Source organism: Chlorocebus sabaeus, chromosome 5 (genome assembly GCF_047675955.1).
Source record: "Chlorocebus sabaeus isolate Y175 chromosome 5, mChlSab1.0.hap1, whole genome shotgun sequence".
NCBI lineage: Eukaryota > Metazoa > Chordata > Mammalia > Primates > Cercopithecidae > Chlorocebus > Chlorocebus sabaeus.
Genome location: NC_132908.1, coordinates 50,114,330 through 50,139,232, shown reverse-complemented (window position 1 = coordinate 50,139,232; position 24,903 = coordinate 50,114,330). Strand labels below are relative to the sequence as shown.

The 24,903-nt window shown below is 35.4% G+C and overlaps 1 protein-coding gene across 14 annotated transcripts in view; it reads right to left on the bottom strand.

Annotated features, from left to right (window-relative positions):
• Nucleotides 1-24,903, bottom strand: part of CHD9 (chromodomain helicase DNA binding protein 9) — a 274,674-nt gene that overhangs the window by 67,572 nt on the left and 182,199 nt on the right. For all 14 annotated transcript variants that reach the window (XM_038008486.2, XM_038008481.2, XM_038008485.2 and 11 more), the window contains 8 exons: nt 21,827-22,070; nt 17,378-17,554; nt 14,927-15,070; nt 14,556-14,811; nt 12,616-12,826; nt 10,026-10,221; nt 5,675-5,842; nt 4,496-4,675 (listed from right to left, as the gene is read on the bottom strand). In XM_038008486.2, coding sequence (XP_037864414.2) covers nt 4,496-4,675; nt 5,675-5,842; nt 10,026-10,221; nt 12,616-12,826; nt 14,556-14,811; nt 14,927-15,070; nt 17,378-17,554; nt 21,827-22,070 — 1,576 coding nt within the window. The remainder of the gene's footprint in view (nt 1-4,495; nt 4,676-5,674; nt 5,843-10,025; nt 10,222-12,615; nt 12,827-14,555; nt 14,812-14,926; nt 15,071-17,377; nt 17,555-21,826; nt 22,071-24,903) is intronic.

Sequence of the window (24,903 nt, the reverse complement as noted above, 5' to 3'; positions counted from 1 at the left end):
CTGCCTAGGCTGGTCTCGAACTTCCAGCCTCAAGTGATCTTCCTGCCTTGGCCTTCCGAAGTGTTAGAATTACAGGCGTGTGCCACCAGTCCTGATCTTCATATCCAACTTGAAAGAACAAAGACTAGTTTGATAAAACAACACAGCTATCATCAGCTATATAAAATAAATATGTTATGACAATTCATCAAACTGGTATAAATGAGTATGAGGAACAGACATCTAACTACATGCAAGTAATTCCTTAACTATTTCAGGACAAATTTCTCACAACTGAGGATATATGATACTTTAATCCTCTTCATTGTTATAAACATATCAATTTTCAGGAATAGTGAAAAGTTTACTGAATGAAGTTCATAGGGTTTTATTCTGTTCTACAGTTTCAGTGATACATGCCTCTTGAGATTTAACCAACCTGGTAAATGAGTATTTGCTTTACATGAACTGTAGAACATTTAACATGAAAAGAAGGCTGGGCATAGTGGTTCATGCCTGTAATCCCAACACTTTGGGAGGGTAAGGTGGGAGGACTGCTTGAGCTCAGGAGTTTGAGACCAGCCTGGGCAACAAAGTAGACTCCCATCTCTATTAAATAATCAAAAAATTAACTGGGCATGGTGGCATGTGCCCATGTGCCTGTGGTCCCAGCAACATGGGAGGCTGAGGCAGGAGGATCACTTGAGCCCAGGAAGTCAAGGCTGTAGTGAATCGTTGATTGCACCACTGTATTCCAGCTTGAGTGACAGAGTGAGATCTGTCTCAAAACAAAAACAAAAACAAAAACAAACCCAACAACAAAAAACCAAAAACCATGAGGAACCATTAAACATGAAGTAATTGAAAGGACACAATCAGATTTTAAAGTGTGTTACTTTTTTGGTTGATTACCTAAAAAAAAATTATATGCTACAGTATATAATAATTTTTATTCTGCTATCATATAACTATCGATAATTTTTAAAATGTACCTGGAAGAAATTAAATTTCAGAATTAAACAGCTTTTGTTACATTCATTATAAGACAAATGATGAATTTAATTTACAAATAAAACAATTTTAAATTTCTAAATAATCCAACAGGCTTTTGCTAACTGACATGTAACCTATTTACAAGATGACTTACATGATTCTCAAGGATTGTGACAAGCGATTTACCTACCGAAATAAGATGCTACTCCTTACAAATGCTAAATCCTAATATCCTAGTTCCCCCTAAGTTTTTCTTCTTAAAATGCATTCCTTCCACCATTAAACCTCTGTATTATTTGCAAGAGAAGACTTTTAAATTGCAAAATCCATCTTCCTATGACAGACAGTGGTAGAAAGGTAGAAGGTGCCAACTAAAGGCCCTTACAAATAAGCAGTCCATCTGCAGCACAGTTTAGATGGTTTTCATTCCTTCGTAAATTAAGCAATTCAAAGTATTTTGTTCGTATCAAATTTTTTAAAATCAGACTAAAAATGTTTCTGTTTCTAGGACCCACCTGGCTGCCCTTACAAAAATCTCTCAAAATAAGTTTTAGGGGATATCATCACTTGAAAATGAAGTTATCAATAATGAGTTCTATTTGATGGATATGTACTAAGTCTCATAAGGACCCTGATCTATATATGTAGCTCCTTATTAAACACTATTTGATAATGCAAAGAAATACAGAATGGAATTATGTTATTTCCTCAAATTGTTGAAAACAGTTGAGCAGAGCTGAAGTCTTTGGATCCCAGGAAAAAGTGTAATATACTACTAACTTTACATCATATTCCATTTTGGCAAATGTCCAGGATCTAATAGCATTCCCATACAACTATGGGAATGAACAAATTATTTGGTAAATGAACAAATTATAAAACAACTAGAGCAAACTCTCAACTCTCCTCAGCATTGTGGTACCTTGTTAGCTCTCAAATGTGATAGTTACTTTCTGGTGTGAGGATTTAAAGTAGATATTTAAATGTTTAAGCATTTCTCAATTCTCAAAGCATTAAGAGTATACTTGAATTCTCTAAGTAAAATAAAAGTTAGATAGCACTGTATAGTAAAGTGGGAAAGGCCAAGTACGATTATTACGACCTCCTCTTTAAAGACTCAAAGAGGTTAATTGTTCAAGGTCACTCAGCTTATTGAGTCAGAATTCAAACCCTGTTTTTCTGACTTTCCACGATCATTTTCATTAACATGTTAAATGAGGAAGCCAAGAATCACATGTGCTCAATAAATGCTTTGCATATGCCTTCATTGATTAAAAACAAAACAAAACAACAACAACTTTAAGGACACTTTCTTTATGTTTGGCCTAATCAACAAGGACAATAACCATGACCAATACCTTTTGATATTAATTAGATTTCAGATACAAGGAAAAATATCTCTGTACAAAGAGTACAGAACAAAGGAATCAAAACTAAGTAAGATTTCCCAGGAAAAAAAGAGCCAGGTACATCTACTCAATCATGACCAGTTTTAGTTCTCAGTCTTATACTTTACTTCTGCAATGTTCCTTTTGGAAACAAAAGGAACTACTTTTTTTCTGATTTATTCTCTACTAATTTCCAAATCTGTATCTGTGTCCCAAGCAACTCTCCTAGACACCTCCATTTGGATCCTGTAAATGTAATAAATACAACAGCTCCAATACTTTCTTTTCCCCATATGAATGTCCTTCTCTATCTTAAAGACAACCATGACCCTCCTAGCTACTTAAGCAAAAAGTCTTCAAGTCATTTCTGACTCTTCCTTCTAAAAATTTCTAACTGGTCATCAACTCCTATTGATTCAAGTAGGTCTCCATGACCCTGGTTCACCCATCATTATTTCCTACATAAGCCCCTTAAATAATCTTGTTTCTAGTCTTTCCCCTTTCCAACTTGTTCTCCCTGCTGCTGCTAGAGTTAAATTTCTAAACTAGATTGCATTATGTCCAATTTCTGCTTGAAGGACTTGAAAAGCTTAACTGCCTTAGGATCAATTTCAAATTCCTCAAAATGGGACATAAAGCCCTTCACAATTGGGGTTCAACTTCCCTAACTCCTTCACCGTTTCATCTCCACATAATTCATCTCTTGTATCCATACATGCCTATGTCACATTCCTGAAATATTCCTTGTAGTTTAGCAACATATGACTCATTTAGCTGGCTTTTTCTTTCTCTTTGTAAAACAATGAAATTCGCAATTCCCTCAAGACTTAGGTTGAATGTTCTTTTCTTTGCAAAGGCTTTCTTTATTCAGAACATACAGAATTAGTCATCTCCTACTTTATTTTTTTTTTCCAGCAACTATAATCCTTTCATTATAGTATACCTGGTATTTAGCAAAATACCTGACACAAGAATTTATTAGTCCGCTAAATGAATGCAAGCGAGTTTCCATTTGAAGGCTGGTATCATTACTTTTGGTACAGCACCTGTACTTCCTGCTATACCACAATATTACCCATAAAGATAAAGAAAGACTTCTGGATTGAAAGCGAAGAGGGGAATGGAGAAGAAGGGAAATGTAGAAAGGAAGTTCAGCAGAAAAGAGAAAACTTGTATGTAGTGTTCTGCAATTTGTGCAGGTGAGACAGAATACTGCAATAATAAACTATTCAGATGAATGGAAGAGAGAAGTTTACCACGTCTTGGTTTGGGAGAAAAAAAGGAGAGAGAGAGAAAGAAAAATGGGATATGGCTGGGCGTGGTGGTTCATGCCTGTAATCTCAGCATTTTGGGAGGCCAAGGCGGGTGGATCACCCGAGGCCAGAAGTTTGAGACCAGACTGGCTAACGTGGCGAAACCCTGTCTCTATTAAAATTACAAAAATTACCCGGGCATGGTGGCGGAGGTAGCAGTGAGCCGAGATCGTGCCACTGCATTTCAGCCTGGGCGACGGAATGAGACTCTGTCTCAAAAAAAATATAAAAAAAAAAATAAAGAAAAAAGGAATAGAAAGGCAATTAGTAAACTTTACAAATATTTTCACCTAACAGCTATTAATGTTTCCTTCCAAAATACAAATTTCATCTTACCCCTTAAGACTTAGATACTCCTGACCCCACGTATCCACCTGCCTCGGCCTCACCAAGGTGCTGGGATTACAGATGTGAACCACCCCACCCGGCCAGATTTAAGTATTTAAAATGAAATTGGAAATTCTTTCTCTCCTTTAGGTTCTTTAAATTATGAAAGTTGATGCAAGATGATTTAACCTCTTACATTACTTATATTTTGTTCTGCCTTTGGTATACAGATGTTTGGTTTCTAAATTTGATTTCATATGTTCTACTCTAATATTTAGAACTATTTCTAGTTATTACATTTATTATATTTCACAAGGATCAGAAGAGTTCATGTGAAATTAACATAGGGGATCAGAAAAAAATGAAGGAAAATACATTACCTACTGCTTTTTGGCTAATTCAGTATGTTTAAACATTTGGTGTAAGAGACAAACTTTTTCAGTAGTTAGGATAAGAACATCACTGCTATGTTAATAAAATTGCACTAACTGTTACCTTGGCAAATGTTGACCCACGTCCTTCTGATTCAATTGTAATGGTTTTTGTACGACGTAGTAAAATCTGATCGATATCCTCTTCACAGAATTTAGAGCCTTCATCTTCTTCCTCCATAATGGCACCATAAGCACCTCTTCGAAGGAGATCTTCTATTTCCTTTTTGGAAAGCTGCTGAATCTAAGGAGAAATTAACTTCCATAAAAATAGTTTTTTTTAAAGTTCATAAAATGAGAAAGTATCCCTAAAGGATGTCAAAGAACACAAGAGGAATGCTTAAACTGCATTTGGGTTTGGGATGCGCATGAGAGAGAATTCACAGAAATAATATCTTGAAGTTGTTGACTCTTCTTTGCTCTCTTAAAATAAGAATTACCCATCTGCCTAGAATGGCTTTGGTTAAAACAAGGCCTAAGGGTCGGGTAACATCTTTCAAGGTTCTTTTAAATACTAGGATTCTTTATTTTTTGTTTCTTTTTGAGACAGGATCTTGCTCTGTTATCCATGCTAGAGCGCAGTGGTATAAATACAGCTCACTGCAGTTGACCTCCTGGGCTCAAGTGAGTCTCCCGCCTCAGCTTCCCAAGTAATGTGGACCACAGGCATGCACCATTATGTCCAGCTAATTTTTATTTTTTATAGAGACAGGGTCTTGCCATGTTGCCCAGGCTTGTCTCAAACTCCTAGGCTCAAGCAATCCTCCTACCTCAGCCTTCTAAAATGCTGAGATTACAGGTATGAGCCATGTGCCCAGCCCAGTACTAGGATCCTATTATTGATAGATATTAGGCAAGAACCTTGAGGGAAAAAAAAGCCAAAATGTCAACATTTATAACAAGACAAAGCCAATGCTAATAGTTGTGAAACTAAAAAAAATTTGAAAACTGTTTACATAAACACAAATTCTATTTTGCTATGCCATCATATAAATGTCCTAAAAAGAAAGCAAAGAATTTCTATCTTGAAAATACATTTAGAATTCATAAGCTCTGGAGCTATACAGAAAGAAAAGGATTCAAAAGTATTAACTAAACATAGCTCTGTCCTGAAAATGTCCCCCTGCATAAAACAAATGTGTTTAGTATTCTGCATGGACCAAAACTAAATGACACACTATTGGAGGTAAAATTAAATGAAAAAACACACAAAAATCTCAAGTGAAAAAGAAGATATACATACACCACCAACATTACTTTCTCTTCCACTCATGCTCTGTAACACAGCTTTATCTAGGCCCAGTTTCAAACTGGCTCGGTCAAACATCTCTCTCTCATATGAGTTACGAGTTACCAGTCTGTAGACTTTAACTGCTTTGTTCTGTCCAATTCTGTGGCAACGAGCTTGAGCCTATAAAAATGAAAAGTTACATATTTATTTTCTCAAAAGGCATTTAATAGTAAACTATATGTATGGCATATAAACACATGTAAGAATTCTTAGACCATTTTTATTGAATTAATCTTTTTCTAGAAATTAAGGGAGAGCTTACCACAGTAAGAAATAATCCCACAATCAGGAATAAGTTAAAATTTAGGTTTATAAGCTTAAATATCAAAGAACATAAATTCACAAAGGACTACTTTTTTTTTTTTTTTTTTTTTTTGATGGAGTCTTGCTCTGTCGCCCCAGCTGGAGTGCAGTGGCGCGATCTTGGCTCACTGCAACCTCCGCCTCCTGGGTTCAAGTGATTCTCCCGCCTCAGCCTTCCGAGTAGCTGGGATTACAGGCACCTGCCACCACATGTGGCTAATTTTTGTATTTTTAGTAGAGACAGGGTTTCACCATGTTGGCCAGGCTGGTCTCGAACTCCTGACCTCAAGTGATCCACCCACCTCGACCTCCCAAAGTGTTGGGATTACAGGCATGAGCCACTGCACCCAGCCTTATTATATTTTAATGGAAGTGTAGTCAATATACTTTTAAGCAAGGACACAAAACCTATGAACAGGTTTTATAGTTGATGGCAACTCAAGTTTTTTGTTGTTGTTTTTTTTAGACATGAGGACTTGCTATGTTGCCCAATAGAACTCCTGGGCTCAAGAGATCCTACCCCTTTGGCCTCTCAAAGTACTGGGATTACAGGTATGAGCTACCACTCAAGTTTTAAAGTCTAACCCTAAATTTCTATATTTTTTTCAGTTACATTATCAACAATCTTTTCACTGTATTTTATTTAAGCTGGGTAATTCTTTTCTGTAAGTTATTGGGGTACAGGTGGTATTTGGTTACATGAGTAAGTTCTTTAGTAGTAATTTGTGAGATTTTGGTGCAACCATCACCTGAGCAGTATACACTGCACATATTTGTAGTAATTTATCCCTTGCCCACCTCCCAGTCTTCTCCCCAAGTCCCCAAAGTCCACCGTACCATTCTTATGCTTTGTGTCCTCATAGCTTAGCTCCCACTTATGAGTGAGAACATGTTTGGTTTTCCATTCCTGAGTTACTTCACTTAGAATAATAGTCTCCAACATCATCCAGGTCACTGCAAATGCTGTTAATTCATTGTTTTTCATGGCTGTGCAGTATTCTATCATATGTAATATATACATTATATATATATATAAATTGTGCCACTATAAACATGTGTGTCCAAATATCTTTTTCAAATGACTTATTTTCTTCTTAGTAGATACCCAGTAGTAAGATTGCTGGATCAAATAGTAGTTCTACTTTTAGTTCTTTAAGGAGTCTCCATACTGTTTTTCCATAGTGGCTGTACTAGTTTATATTCCCACCAGAAGTGTAGACATATTCCCTGTTCACTGCATCCACATGTTTGTTGGCCATTTGTATATTTTCTTTTGAGATTTAGCCCACTTTTTGATGGAATTTTTTTTTTTTTTCCTGATTTGAGTTTGTTGTGTAGATTCTGATTCTGGACACTAGTCCTCTGTCAGATGTATAGATTGTGAAGATTTTCTCCCACTCTGTGGGTTGTCTGTTTACTCTGCTTTTTGCCATGCAAAAGCTTTTGCCGTTCCTTTTGCCATGCAAAAGCTCCTTAGTTTAATTAAGTCCCAGCTATTTATCTTCATTTTTACTGCAACTGCTTTTGGGTTCTTGGTCATGAAATCCTTGCCTAAGCCAGTGTCTAGAAGGGTTTTTCCAATGTTATTTTCTAGAATTTTTATAGTTTCAGGTCTTAAGTTTAAGTCCTTAATGCATCTTGAGTTATTTTTGTATAAGGTGAGAGAAGAGGATCTAGTTTCATTCTCCTACATGTGGCTTGCCAATTATCCCAGCACCATTTGTTGAATAGGGTATCCTTTCCCCACTTTATGTTTTTGTTTGCTTTGTGGAAGATCAGTTGGCTGTAAGTACTTGGGTTTATTTCTGTGTTCTCTATTCTGTTCCATTGGTCTATGTGTCTATTTTTATACCACTACCATGCTGTTTTGATGACTATGGCCTTACAGTATAGTTTGAAGTCAGGTAGTGTGATGCCTTCAGATTTGTTCTTTTGGCTTAGTCTTGCTTTGGCTATGCGGGTTCTTTTTTGGTTCTATATGAATTTTAGAATTGTATTTTCTAAACCTGTGAAGAATGATGGTGGTATTTTGATGGGGATTGCATTGAATTTGTAGAATGCTTTTGGCAGTGTGGTCATTTTCACAATATTAATTCTTCCCATCCATGAACATGGGATGTGTTTCCATTTGTTTGTGTCATCTATGATTTCTTTCTAAGCTGGGTCATTTTTCAGGGGGGGGAAACCACCCAAGGTAAATAACTCTGGATATCTACATTTTATTTAAGTGAAGGACAAACTAATTAATATGCATACATGTTAAAAGTGGAGACATCAGAGATCACATAAGGGCTTCATATTTTATCCTGAGTTCCTACTAAACTTAAACTTTTTATGATAAATCTTGACTCCAGATATTCTATAGAATCTAGTTTTTCTCCCAAATTACTAATCACCTTTCCATTATCTTCAGACAAATTAAATCATAAAATGTGGCTTTAAAATACATAGGGGCACTGATGTTATGCCCCTTGTTGACATTTGTATTCTATCCACATCCATTTTGTGCCATTTGGAACCCAGGACTGTGCCATTTGGAACCCAGGATTGTAAATGGGCAACTTTGCTCTAGGTGTAGAGGAAGTACAAGAGGCCTGTCTGTAAAGACTGGATCTACATTAGCAGTCAAATAGGAAAAAACAAGTGACAGGGAGAAGCTGGGAGATTCAGGATAGTTTTTCCACTTTCTATTCAGGTTCTACAAAGTGACTTTATCATTATAAATTAACTTTCAGAACATCCACTGTAGGCAGTTATAAGTACAAACATGCATTTCAAAGGCAGACAATTATAATTTGGGTTTAACATAGGAATTGGGAAACTACAGCCTGTGGACCAAATCTGGCCTGCTAACTAAGAATGGCTTTTTTACCTTTTTAAAGGATTATGACAGACAAACAAGAATGTGTGACAGAGATCTTATGTGGCACACAAAGCTTGAAATATTTACTAATTGAGCCTTCCACAGAAAGAGTTGGTCTCTGGTTTATTGTATTAATTTTGGATAATCTTTTGATATTTTAAAGTAGATTACATATAGTTACATAAATGAGCAATTTAAAATATGTTTTAAGCTATGTAGATTCTCAATAACCATTTATTGTATTTGTTTTTATGCTTACTTAAAAAAATAATATGGCTGGTCTGCAGGTAGTTATTTAATGGGTTGTTCACGTTTACAGATTGAACTCTACTTTTCCCCTTCTCACGACTACACTTGACTAGTTTTATAAAAAAAAAAAGTACTAATATGAATTGCAATGCAATTAAGACAATGATGAATAATACAATAATTTCTCTTATATTTTGTTCTTATATCCTTCTGCAAATTTAGACCCTCTTCAATCACTGTAATTAATATTCCTATATTTCTATGTAGTCCCAGTATAGTCATTACTTATATGTGTGCCTTCATTTTCTAAAGTATTTTATTAAAAAAGCATACTATATTATGATTACAAGATAAAATTAGAATAAGCAAGTACTTATTTTTAAGGATTAAAATTCTGAAATTTTAATTTTATTACAAATAAATTATTCTTAGAGCTTAGGTCTCTCTCAAATTTACACATTATTATTTAAACTATAAGAATATCAGGCCAGGCATGATGATGCATGCCTGTAAACCCAGCACTTTTGGAGGCCAAGATGGGAGAAATGCTTGAGTCCTGGGGTTCAAGACCAGCCTGGGCAACATAGTGAGACTTCATATCTAAACAAACAAAAATTACTGTACTCAAATAGGTATAACTTTTTATAAGCTAGTAAGACAAATTTTATAAGTCAGTGAGACACATAAAAAAGTAAAAATTTTTTGTCATGATAGTTTTTATCATAACAATTAAAATAATTTCACCTATTTTATTTGGCACAGATATTTTACAGAGAAACATACATTAGTTTGTCCAGATAAAAATACAAGATGTGGATTACCAAAAACAGTTATACAATTTTACTTTTTAAAAAAATGCATTTCTTGTTAGCCAAGGCAATTATTTACCTGAAGATCATTCTGAGGATTCCAATCAGAATCAAAAATTATACATGTATCAGCTGCAGTTAAGTTGATGCCCAACCCACCAGCTCGGGTACACAGGAGAAAAACAAATCTATCTGAATCAGGTTTACTAAATCTATCTATAGCAGCTTGCCGAAGATTTCCTCTGACTCTGCCATCAATTCGCTCATATAAATATCTATGGAATGAAATGGAATAAATTTACGTAAATAATTATAATAAAACTGAAGACATATTCTATCAAATGGAAAGTCAGTTTTCCTGCAGCATTATGTTTTCTCTAAAATTAAGAAGCAATATCATCTAAATTAGTTTCTGTGACTTTATACTTTTTGGTGTTGGTGCTACAGAGAAAACAAAAACAAATATAAAGATACAAAACCTCTGAATTCCTGGATGTATAGGTAAAAGACCACTACAATGAATTTTATTTCAGAAGTTAGAATAACAAAAGGCAGTCTATTAAAAACTGCTTTGCTGATCTCACCATAATACATCACTTTCTTGCAAGAAATAAAGACTTTCACAAAGACTTTATACAAGAAGGCTATGAACGTTTCTTTTGTCCTTAATCCATAATACTCCTGACTGACATACTTGCTTCTATATTGCAATCTATTAAGAACACACTGGAATGCTGTTGAATTCTTTATAGTCATTACTGCAAAATAATTATCTTTTAACTTCCTTTATCCTTCCCCATTTAACATATACAAAACTCAAAAACTGCGACATCCAATAAAAATAAAATAGATAAAAATTTAGGAGCTTGGACTCTGAGTGGTATACATATGACATATGACACATTTCTACATATGATTTACTAGAGTTTTAGCAGTCACCCCACGATTATCTCTGGTACCTGCAAAATGGACGAAAGACTTCTAATAATGTTTCTTATGACAATAAAAGAAACTCTGAATTTTCCATGAAATTTATTACAATAGAAATTTATAAGTACAGTTTTATCTGTATAAGTTCTCCATGTAAGGAGATTAAAAAAATGTAAGAATTACTATTTTTGGGAAGAGTGCAACTTAATGTTCATATCATATGATATAAAATTGAGAATAATATACATTTTAAAATGAGGCTAAAGAGTAGGACACTGATATTAAAAATGGAACCAGAAATAAAAATGAAAAATAAAAATGAACTACACAATCTCTAATAATATAAAACAGTCTATACTTTACTTATCTATATGGGTTAAAATCTATTGAATTAAAATCTGCAAGTCAGATGCGGTGGCTCATACCTATAATCCCAGCACTTTGGGAGGCTGAGGTGGAAGAACTGCTTGAGCCCAGGAGTTTGAGAACGGCTTGGACAACACAGTGAGACCCTGTCTCTATCAAAAATAAATTAGCAGGGTGTGGTAGTGCATGCTTGTAGTCCCAGCTTCCTGGGAGGCTGAGGTTGGAGGACTGCTTGAGCTCAGGAGTTCGAGGTTGCAACGAGCTATGGTCACACCACTGCACAACAACCTGGGCAACAGACTGAGATCATGTCTTTAAAAAAAAAACAAAACACAAAACAAAACAGAAATAAAAAAATAAATAAAAACAAAACAAAAAATCTACAGCTGAAATTTCTGATTCTCTTTTACATTAATATGTTACTATCAGATGGAATCCTAATGGTCTGATAAAATATCCTATGATAATTAGCCTATTATAGCCTAAATACTGATTAGACAATACCTTATTTTATTTTATTTTATTTTGAGATGGAGTCTCACTCTGTCGCCCAGGCTGGAGTGCAGTGGTGCGATCTTGGCTCATTGCAAGTTCCAACTCCTGGGTTCACACCATTCTCCTGCCTCAGCCTCCCTAGTAGCTGGGACTACAGGCTCCCACCACCGCACCCGAATAATATTTTGTAGTTTTTATTTTTTTTTCAGTAGAGACGGGGTTTCACCATGTTAGCCAGGATGGTCTCCATCTCCTGACCTCGTGATCTGCCCGCCTCGGCCTCCCAAAGTGCTGGGATTACAGGCATAAGCCACCGCGCCCCGCCTGATTAGACAACATTTAATACTATCTTATTGTGATGTACCAATAAACAAAACAAAACAAAAAACACACATTGAAACAAATCAAAAAATATGAAAGCATGAACAAATTTTATATAGTATATAATAAAAGTCCCACAGCTTAAGGCTCTAATTATAACAATGAAATAGATCCAAAGGTTCCTGAATCACTTTTTTCAGTTTTGAGGATGACTGCTGTAAATATAAGTCTATTTAAAGTTTCATCCACAAGGTTTATTAATCAAGTAAAATGTACATTATTAAACCCATTCCTGGGTCAACAAATCAAATATTTATTTGCAAGCTTTTCTTAATTGGACTCCTCAGGCACATCTAATATTGCAACATACGCAGGTTAGGAAAACATAACACACAATCCTAAATAATCTTTACTTACAAATTTGAATGCATTATTCTAATATAGGATAAAAAAAAGATATGAGTAAAGTTCATTTACATTACAGTGCTGCACAAATCTTAATAGCACAAACCTAGCATAATTCATAGCATAATTCAGTGGATTACAGTATGCTTTACCTTTTATGTATGAGATAGTCCTCTAGGATGTCAAGGCAGCGAACCATCTGAGAGAAGATGAGCACTTTATGACCTCCGGCTTTCATTTTGGGAAGCAATTTATCAATAAGGACCAATTTACCAGCAGACTGGATCATTGCTTGAAGATGAAAATCAGAAGCAGCTGGATTATATGCATCTCTAAATTCTCCAAGTATTTTCTCCTCAGCACCTGTCAAAGAAATAGAAGGTAATAGCAATGCACAAATGCAGGAAATTCCCAATTGCTTTCCTTTCAATCAAAATTAGTGCTCCTGTGTGCTTTTGTAACATAATTTTCTAATGGCATGTACATTGCTTTTATTAGAATTATTTATGCTTGTTGCTGAACCTTCACCAATACCAGACTGTAATTCCATTGAGGACATAAACAATGTCTTAAACATCTTTTTATCTCCTCAGACACCTGGCATAATATCTTGTATAAACTTGTTTGCTAAATGTTTAATCAATGCTATTAGGGAAAAAATAAAACTGTGATCCTAACTCAGCTGGTAAACACATATATTTTTAAACATCTAATATTTATACAGCAATCATAATAGTGGTCATCACTGAAGGATGATCGTAGTTGATCTGGATGTGTCTATGGGCATCTTGTTAGCCATCAAAACAAGGAAACAAGAAAAAATTAAGGCTAGGTGGAATGTCTCACGCCTGTAATCTCAGCACTTTGGGAGACCAAGGCAGAAGAATTTCTTGAGGCCAGTAGTTTGAGACCAGCATGGGCAATATAACAAGACCCCATCTCTACCAAAAAGAAAAAAAAGAAATCAGCTGGGTATGGTGGTGCATATGGCTAGTTCTAGTTACTAAGGAGGCTGAGGTGGAAGGATCAGTTTCCAGGAGCTTGAGGCTACTGTGAGCTATGAACACACCTCTGTACTCCAGCCTGGGAGACAGAGTGACATTGTATCTTAAAAAACAAAAACAAAAACAAAAACAAAAGAAAAAAAAACAAAGAAAAAGAAAGAAGAGAGGCCGGGCGTAGTGGCTCACACCTGTAATCCCAGCACTTTGGGAGGCCGAGGCAGGCGGATCACAAGGTCAGGAGATCGAGACCACGGTGAAACCTCGTCTCTACTAAAAATACAAAAAAAATTAGCCGGGAGCGGTGGCGGGCACCTGTAGTCCCAGCTACTCAGGAGGCTGAGGCAGGAGAATGGCGTGAACCCGGGAGGCGGAGCTTGCAGTGAGCCGAGATCGCGCCACTGCACTCTAGCCTGGGGGACAGAGCGAGACTCCGTCTCAAAAAAAAAAAAAAAGAAAGAAGAGAATAAATTAAAATGAAAGCCATGTTACAGGTCCTTGATGCATACTTCCTTCAGATAATCCAAATCAGAATTAAAGAGGCTCTCTGTATTCCTTTCCTCAGCCTGTCTAGCCATAAGAGAGTGCTATAACTACAAGAGACTTCAGCTGTCTTGAATGAAGTGAGTAGAGAGGGGTATATTCCCAAGAATAAGTGAAAAACTCAAATATTGTACAGAGAGAACACTGGGAGAGAACCTGATAAGATCTTAAAAAGTAACATTATTACAGCACAAGAACTGAAACACTAACTGATGTATCTAGACTGGAAGGAAACCAGGAAAAAAATGGAAATGCAGAAGCCCCAAAAATGGGTTTTGCTGTCTTTGCCCATGAGGAGGATTAAACAAGCGGACAAATTCTAGCCCAAATTATACTGAACAAACTGCTGCTGAACATAACCTGGTGTGCTAACATCAGTCACTGTAACGAAGTAGTTCACATTGCCTCTGATTCTGTAATACTTGTAATTCCTTAGACTATCACAGTAGAGAGTCATAACAGCCACTACAGCTGTAGTGTGTTCTGTTTGTTTATTCATTAGTATTTGTTGCAAGAAAAACGTATTTGTTATAATCTTTCTTAGCTACCTTTGATAAGATATGGATGATTACAGCATTTCCTGAGCTCCATCATGGTATTGACCAAGTTAGGTACATTAGTTTGTCCTGCTCCTTTGGATAAAAAAGAAAAGTTCTTTTCCAAGATAGCCCGGTAGTATTTCTTTTGAATATTAGTAAGTTCTACTTCAATGATGGTTTCTTCTTTAGGTGCCAACTTCTTTTCCACATCTTCTTTTAATCGTCTCAACATCATTGGTTTCAGGATAGCCTGAAGTTTCTGTACCTGAATGAAAAATGATAAAAAGACATATAACATAAGTGAGCATTCAATTACACATACAAAATAATTACAATGATAAGAAATGTGATGAATGTATTTACAAAGAGCAATAGGATACCTGTTCCTCTGTTTTCAGATCCCCAAATTCTTGCATAAATGTTGATTCAGAAGGAAACCTTAAGGGTTCAAGAAAGTGAAGAAGACTAAATAGTTCTTCAACTGTATTTTGGAGAGGTGTGCCAGTCAAAAGCACCTTGTGTTCCTACATAAAGTGAGAACAATTCACATCAAACATCACAGTACTATAATTATATGAAAGCTGACTTAGGTTATCAAATGTTCAATATGCAAATATTTTTCTGACTCTATATATATATATATATATATATATATATATATATATTTTGTTTGTTTGTTTGTTTAGAGACAAGGTCTTGCTGTGACACCCAGGCTGGAGTGCAGTGATGCCATCATAGTTCAGCATTACACGTAGAACATAATTACAATGATTAGAATAAATTACAGTGGTGCCACTGTAACTTTGAACTCCTGGGCTTAAGGGATTCTCCTGCCTCAGACTCCCAAGTAGCTAGGACTACAGGTATGCACCAAAACACCTGGCTAATTTTTACTTTTTTTTTTTTTTATAGAGATGAGGTCTTACTATGTTACCCACCTGGTCTCAAGTTCCAGGTCTCAAGTAATCCCAAAGTGCTGGGATTACAGGTGTGAGCCACGGTACCCAAACTCATAATTTTCAAGAGTTAACTCAAAAAACTACATCTCTACCCACAAATCTTTAGGAATGTACTTTCCCAATCACTTTTTAAAAACTCTGTATCATTCTGAAATACTTCACTTTGTATGCTATTCATGCCTTTAAAAATTCTAAATAATTTTAGAAGAAAAGAAATCAATATTCTAAGAATAAAGAGGGCATTTTTTTCCTTTGTACTCAAACATTCTTAGTATGGTAATTTGTACACCAAAGAGGGCTCATTATTTATAATTTGGATGATCATCATTTAACTCTTCAAACATGAACGAATTATCAAATCACTGAGGTTACAATACAAGAATGTAAAGGGCTAATTGAAACATGCTTTGAAACTAGAATTCCTTAAAAATTAAACATAATAGTAAAAGAAGAAAATGAACATAGAGTATTTTTAATGGTAGTACAAATTATTTAAAATTTTATTTGACAAAACCTCTAAATTTCCATGCTAAATATTTGTATATGCATCTGTGAATCTGCATATTATGTATATGGTAGCAAATGGCCTAGAAAGATAAACAGGAAACCATACTGGAATGAGGTGTTGAACTGAGTGTATGGCATAGATAGACAGGGAGTAAAAAGGAACACTTTAAGTTTTTACAGAATGTGGTTCTTTGTATTTGAATTATTTGTTCAAGTGCTCATGTAGTAATTACGTGATCTTAATTAAAAATCAAAATGTTTAAAAAATGCTTTCATTTGAAAGAAGCAAACAACTAACAAAAAGATGACTATAAGAAATCCCATTATTAATTATAACCAACATATGTTAAACATGTAGAATTGTGTAGGACTTTTTATCATAAATGATCTGAATAATATAACTTCAGTAAAGGGGCTTTCTATTAAGGAATTTATGGCTCAAAACTTACGGTCTTGGCCGGGCACAGTGGTTCACGTCTGTAATCCCAGTACTTTTGGAGTCCGCCGAGGTAGGCGGATCACCTGAGGTCGGGAGTTCAAGACCAGCCTGACCAACATGGAGAAACCCCATCTCTACTAAAAATACAAAATTAGCCAGGCATGGTGGCACATGCCTGTAATCCCAGCTACTCGGGAGGCTGAGGCAGGAGAATCACTTGAACCCGGGAGGCAGAGGTTGCAGTGAGTGGAAACTGCACCATTGCACTCCAGCCTGGGCAACAAGAGAGAAACTCCATCTCAAACAAATAAACAAACAAAAAAACCCAAAAACTTATGGTCTTATTTTCTTTTAAATAATACATTCTCTATAGAGGTCTTATTTTAAAAATTAATTACTAATGTTTTTTGAAGGAAAGAGCTAAAAAATTTGAAGTCGTAGGAAACAGAATCTTTTTCTTACAAATTAAGGCCAAAAAAAAATCTATATTATCATAGATAGGATTCAGATGTACTTATACTCTAAAATTAAAAAGAAAAATTTTGCAGCCGGGCGCGGTGGTTCAAGCCTGTAATCCCAGCACTTTGGGAGGCCGAGACGGGCGGATCATGAGGTCAGGAGATCGAGACCATCCTGGCTAACACGGTGAAACCCCATCTCTACTAAAAAAATACAAAAAACTAGCCGGGCGAAGTGACGGGCGCCTGTAGTCCCAGCTACTCGGGAGGCTGAGGCAGGAGAATGGCGTAAACCCGGGAGGCGGAGCTTGCAGTGAGCTGAGATCCGACCACTGCACTCCAGCCTGGGCGACAGAGCGAGACTGCGTCTCAAAAAAAAAAAAGAAAAATTTTTAGTATTAACTCTATGACCTTTGACTACACATCTAATAAACTCAATGGTCATAATGATAATATTAAGTTACTTACCAGATTCATGAGTTTCAGGCCCTCTAAGAGTTTACAATTTTTATTTTTTAACCTATGTGCTTCATCAATAATCACACATCGCCATTCAATTGCATTAAGCTCTCCACAGCCTCCAAGAATCATTTCAAAAGTGGTGATGATAGCTTGGAATCTGTAAGCTCCTCGAATGATACGCCCCTAGAAATGATCAAATATAATTATTTGCTGGAATATTTTAATTGCATATTTTTTATTCCTGTCAAATGGTATCTGATAACATGTTATAAAATATTTCTAATGAAATTTTTACATATGCAGACACTCCCTTACAATGAAAACTTTTATCATTGAAACTGTATTATATTGCTGTGTTCAATAATGTTAAAAATTACGCCAACATAATTATATTATTAATAATTGTATCCAAATGAGTATTTCTTGGTAAAGTGTTTTATGATAATTTTTAAGAATTATAATAATTTTAGGCAAGAAATAAATCATGATAAAATCTGGCCAATGAGATTTCAGTATTAGTTCTTATTACTTACACCAATGAGTTCACAAATATAACAGCAAATAAATAGCGAATAATTAGCCATCCAAATACTTTACTCAGCAGATATTGAGTATCCATGTGCCAGACCCTGTTCTAGTTGCTGGAGATACAGCAGTACACAAAACAGATAAAAATAGTTATCCAATTACAACATATTCTACTGAATCAAATGCAGGACACAGTTATTAAGAAAATAATTTTTAAAAAAGTAAATTAGAGATAAGGGCTGTGGAATAAAATAAAACAAGGACGTGGGATAAGAAGTATAAGGTTGGAGGTGACCACTGCAGTTTTATATAGAGTGGTTGGGAGACCATTAGTGCAATGTGGTATTTGAGGAAAGATCTAAAGATGAGGGAAGAAGTCATGTTGATATCTAGAGATCTATAAATAAAGCATTCTTGGTAAAAGAAGTAGTAAGTATGAAGGCCCTAAGGTAGGAGGGTAGGAGTATCTTTGGCAGCATTCAAATAGCAAGAAAGCCAGAGTGTTTGAAACCCAGTGAGTGGGGGAGGCGATGTGGTCAACTGCAGGACTTGAAAACTGTTATACAAACTTTGGCTCTGAGCAAGACACTATTGAAGGGGTTTGTAAGAAGTGTTCTGATTTGACATATATTTTTTAAAAGTCCCTTTGGCAGCTGTGATGAAACCTGTCTGAAGAGGCCAAGGACAGGATCATGGAGAACAGTTAGAAAGCTGCCATAGTAATGCAAGCAAGAAATCTTCATTGGAGTTCAGAGAAGTGGTCAGTTCTAGATACATTTTGAAAGTAGAGCCAACAGGATTTTCCAATGGTTAAGTATGGAGTGAGATACAGTAGGGCCTCAAATTTACCTCTAAAAATTTTAGCTTGAACAACTGGAAGTTCATGTTGTTATTTACTAAAAAGAAGTAGTTTTGGATTTTGATTTTGTATGTTTTAATTTTGAGACCTCTATTAGACATGTCCATGAGACCTCTATTAGACATATCCATGTACATATTTAGTAGGCATTTGGATATGACTCTGGAATTTAGGAAAGAGTTTAGAGTTGGTGATATAGGCTTAGGAATTTCAGCAGTACAGATGATATTCAAAGTTACGTGTATGAATCAAATCTGTGAGATAATGAGTATAGATACAAAAGAGTTTGAAGACTGAGCCCTGGGTTACCGCAGAGTTTAGATACAGGGAAGATAAGAAGGAACCAATAAAGGGGGCTTGAGAAAGAATAAGTGGTGATGTAGGAAAGGATGAAGTCTTGGAATCTAAGCGAAGAGAGTGTTTAAACAGGGTTGAAAACATAAGCTATTGGGTATTAAGTGAAAAGAAGGGATAAGAACAGTTGGGTATTCTGACATAGATTTTAATTAATGTTAACCTAATTAATTTTAGATTAGTTATTATTAATTGTGTATACTGGCCATTAAGTTGAATAAGAGCTGCAGTAGAATATTATTAAAATAGGTATAAATTATATCTATGACATTTATGCAGCTCTAAAAACCTGGGATATAATATATTCAGTTAAGCTGATATCACAGTGTTTAATAACAAGGGCTCTTGAATCTGATTGGTTTGAGTTTATTAATCTTGGTTTTGTACTGTGATTTTGCAGCAATCTACGCAACTTCTTTAGCCTCAGTTTCCTCATGTGTAAAATGGAGATAATACTGCCTATTTTACAAGGTTGATATTACAAAGATTAAGTGAAATAATATGTGTAAACTGTTTAGCATAATGCCTGGCACATGGTAAATACTCGATAAATGTTTGTGGTTATTAGTTTATCACTTCTATTACTTTTCCCAGGGCAATTTAGAAAAATTTTAGCACAATTTTAGTACCACTGTTATTTCAAGCTATTTGATAATGTAAAAAAAACAGAAGTTAAATATTCACTTAATTTATATGAAAATATATTTGAAAGAGTTAACTCTAAAAGTTATTTTTATATTTGAAGTACAGATCTATTTATCTCATTACAGGAGACATCTTTATCTTTTGAAATTTAAAACCTCTTTAGGTAACATATATCTAGAATTTGTAACATTTATCATAAAAATACAATATTTAATATATACAAATCAGTTTATTACATATCAAGGATCTTCCAAGTTTTTGGCTATCATATTTATGCCAAACTCATGTGACACATACATTAAAATTGTAACTTTGTTAAAAATCTCTTTAAGTCTCAAGATATTAGTTGTGTTTCCTGTAAAAAATGAGAATGTCAAATTAAATAATTTTTATGACAACATACAGCTCTAAAATTCTACAAATGTATGAGTAAGATAAACAAAACACTAGGCCAGGTGCAGTGGCTCCTGCCTGTAATCCCAGCACTTTGGGAGGCTGAGGTGGGAGGATTACTTGAGTTCAAGACCAGCCTGGGCAACAAACTGAGACCCCATCTTCACACACACAAAAAAATAATTAGCCAAGTGTGGAAATGCACTCCTGTAGTCTCAGCTACTTGGGAGGATCACTTAAGCCCAAAAGTTTGAAAATGGATAAATTAACTGATTTTGTTCCTGTTCCTCATTTTGCTTCCTACTTCCAAGGTTGAAACAATTACATTTATACGAAATTAAGCACCTATATAATTAATTATTCTTCAAGTGAAAATAGTCACCTTTGTACCTTTGGAGTCCATGATACCTTAATTAGATTATAGTTTGATTCTTTTCCTTTTTTTAGGGAAAGGGTCTTGCTGTCACCCAGGATTCAGTGCAGTGGTGTGATCATAGCTCACTGCGGCCTCAAACTCTTGGGCTCAAACAGGTAGAAAATAGTTATCATTGGGAGACAAAAGTAGAAGGCTATGTACATTATCTTACTTCAACCTCTATCATATCACATAACCTGGTCATGTGTTATAATGATCCTTTTAGAACAACAGAATGAGTGAAAGAAAAAATACTAAGGTGCTTTTAATGTACGGTGCCATTTTCCATTTAAAAAATACCCTTTTTGTGAATTGTGTTTATTGATTTAATTATTTCTTAATATTTTAATAAAATGATTCATATGAACATTCAAGACCATGACTTGGCATTTCACGTTTTCTTTTTTGAAAAATATTTTATTTTTTTTGTAGAGATGGCATCTTGATATGTTGATCAAACTGATCTGGAACTCCTGGCCTCAAGCAATCCTCCCACCTCGGCCTCCCAAAGTGTTAAGATTGTAAGTGTGACCTACCATGCCTGGCCTATGTTTTCTAGTTTTAAATTTCTGCTAGAAAATTCTTAGGTTGTCATCCCTTTATTTTATGACCTACGTATTTAGAAGGGATAGGAAATCCCTTCTTAAAGAGTAAGTGGTCAAAGTAAAACAGAAAATGCTCCTCTAAAATACATGGAGAGAGGAATATCATCAAACCACTAGAGTACTGAAATAATCCTAAGGAGAAAAAGATGGAGGTATACCTGTTTTGGTAAGCAAAACAAACCACATTTTAAAAAATGTCTAAAATAAAAATCCATTGAACATGAAAGAGAACCTATGGTCTCAACTCAACAGGCATTTAAGCCTGTGGTATTAGTGAAGATTTAAATTTTTTAAATGATGGGAAAAAAGCTGGACAATGATCAGAGACAGTTATCACTCTAAAAATAAATCTAATGTGTATTTAGAAACAATTAGTAAAATTATTATTCTAGTTGAAAAATTAAGAATTACAATGAAACTTGTGCATTGTTTAAATCTGCATACTTCATTATAGTTAACTAGAGCATTAAACTGACTTTTCTCATTGTTCTCTTCAGCTACTCAAATTTACTGTAAAATAAAAATGATGAATAAAAGAGCTTGAACTAAGATCTAGGTAGGCAACTAAATGTATCCTAAATTTGAAAATAATTGGTAGGTAATACTTATCTTTTTCAGCCCTGACCTTTCAAACAACAAATAAAATAATAACACACCTGTGAATCCCTGAAGTACATCTCATATTGCTGTATCATCTGTCTGCTAATCAGGCTCCCATGATAAACCACAACGTTAATATCAGTCCACGTACGAAACTCTCTCTCCCAGTTTGCAATAGTAGAAAGTGGAGCAATAATCAGGAAAGGTCCTCTTATACCAGTCAGAAGGATTTCGTAGAGGAATGTAATTGATTGAATAGTTTTGCCAAGACCCATTTCATCTGCTAAAATGCAGTTTCGTCTGAAATAAACAAATACATTATCCATGTATACATTGGGTTTTTTCCTATACTTTAAAGATAAATATACAAAGATAATCAAAGATCAAATAAAATAGTTGTATTTATAAAAATGTAAAAGTTGCTTAAGTGCAGAGTAGGCTTAAGATTACAATTTTATTAAAATCCTGCAAAGGGACACCTAAGGATTTCTGTAGCTCCAAAATAAGGATACCACCCATTAGATGTTTGAATTTTTAAAAAAGAAAAGGGAAGGGCAAGGCCAACTCAATATATTATTTGTTCAGGAATCATTTAATAAATACCTTCTATATCTAAGGACAGTATGAGAAGACAGGATACAAAACAAATAGAACATGTTATCTGCCTTTCAGGGGTGTGTATCTATTACAGAAGCTGACATGCAAATAAATAAATAGTCATGCAATGTGCTATCACTGAAGCACAGATAAAGCACTGGTTTTCAATTGTGGCTGCACATCAGAAGAGCTCACAAAGCTTGAAAAAAAACCCCCAGATACTCAGGCCCCTCCCCTATACATTCTGATTCAATGTATATGGAATAGGATAAAATCAGTTATAATTTCAAAAGTAAGATTCACAGATGATTATGATATGTTGGTCAATTAAGAATCATCAGTATGGTTTATTATGGAGGCTCGAAAGATTAAGCCTCAACTCTGGCTAGAAGAGATGAAAGAAGACCTCCTTCAGAAAGGAGGTCAGTAATGAGTAGGATTTTTGCCAGAGAGCATAGTGATTGAGCAGAAGTGTGAAGAACATGATGAACTGAGGGACCAAAAGTTGTTTTCTATGGTTTGGAGGAGAAGGTAAAAGGAGGAGAGATTATTGAGGAAACAGGGTCATATATAGAAGACATTTGCCATTTTATTATGCAATGGAAATTACTGGCACGCTTCAAACAAATCCAATGAGATTAGGTTTGTATTTTAAAGTTTACTCTGGTGCTATTGTCAATATTAGAGGTTGAGGTGACTAGAAGTTGGGACAGTAACTGGGAAAGCACCATTAAGTGCAGGGAAGAAAGTGTGGGCACCTAGTCTAAGAGAGGAGAAACTAAGGGGAGAGAATCTTCCAGAATTAATTATGGGTTAGAATGAAATGGACCTAGTTACCAATGTATGGGGTACAGGGTGAAGCCAGATTTCAGTCTGGGTGACTAAAGGACTTGTGTTATCATTAACCAAGATGGAAAATACAGAGGAAGAACAATTTTGATGGGGAAGAAACAGGAAATAATACTAATTTTTATTCTAGTGTGTTTAAAGAATCATTGAGATAGACACTCAGGTAGCAAGAGCCAAATAAAAACATGGGCCCAGAGTTCAAGACCTTAGAGATAAAAGTATGGGACCATTAGAATATTACTGTTACGTGAAGGCACGGGGAGTACAGAATATGGCTTAGGGAGAACAAACATGTAATATGAAAAGAGAGCTAAAGACAGAACCAAGGGCAGGCAAACACAGTATCTACAGGGCAGGCAGAGGAAGAAGAACCAGCAGACTATTGAAAGGAATGGTCACAGGTACTGCAGAGCTAGGAGACAGTCACACTGTGGAAGCTGTTGGGGTTCAGAGTGGGGGGAATGTTTAAAGAAGGAAGGAGTACCAACTACTAACCAATGCAGCAGAGAGCAAATTAGGGCTGAAAAATATTCCATGGATTTGGAAAGTTAAAAGTTTCAGAGAATGCAGGGGAGTCGGGGTGGGGGCAGTGGTGGTGGTGCTGAGGGGAATGGGGAGAGAGAGGGAGAGAGAGGGAGAGAGAGAAGGAGAGAGAGAAAGACAGAGAGAGAAGCAGAGCCAAGAGAAGGTTTATTTTAAACCCAAATTTGTTCATAGACTGAAGGGATGGCAATAGTCTTCAGGGATGGCCAGGAGATAAAAAAGAGAAGGATAAGTGATTGAAGTAAGGCTCTAATGTTCTAAGAAGACTAGATGAGATGGTATGTCTGATACATGAGGACAGTGGTAAGAATAACTATGGATGAAGATATTAACGCATCTGTAGGCTTGGATATGAAGGCAAGCAAGAACTTGGATGAATTTACCTACCGTCCCTGGGTTTCTCTATGAAGCAGTCATATACAGAGTGTGAAGAGGGCAGAACTGTAACAAAGGGCTTCAAGAAAGTGGTGAAAGGTTAAAACAGGCAATGTAGGAGATGGAAAAGGGTACTGACGAGGGAAGACAAGTTAAAAAAATGTTTTGTCAACTACTTTTCCTAGATGGTTCTCTTGGGAAAAATGATGATTAACATTTGGAAAATATAAATCAGGGAAAAGAGCACTGTGGGGATAACAGGCCTCTTTCCATCAACTGAGTCCATGACTCACCATCACTTAAGCATAACAACTCAGAAGACTCATGTGAAAAGTAAAAATGATTAAAAATGATTCTAAATAAAAGCATCATCAAATTTTGCTATTCTTACTAATAGTAGGGCCTTTATTTGCTCTTTTGCATATGTAACTACTACGCTCTCTCAATTGCAGTACCATTTTTTACTTATTTTGCAATTATCTTTTCATCTCAAAAAAGAATGTAAGACATTCTATAAGGCATTTTGAAAACCTTGGAAAACAAATAATAAAAATGAGGTAATTACTAGGTTCCCATATTTTATATTCCATTCCTTATCTATTGCTGACAACCTACTTCTTTGATGATTTACATTAAATGATAGAGCTTTAATTCCTGTAAGTATACCTTGCTCGTAACTCACTAATTCGAACTGATTGTTGGCAGAAAGTAGTATGGGTTGATAAGCTGAAAAGCATTATATAACACATAAGATGTCTTACGACTCTTA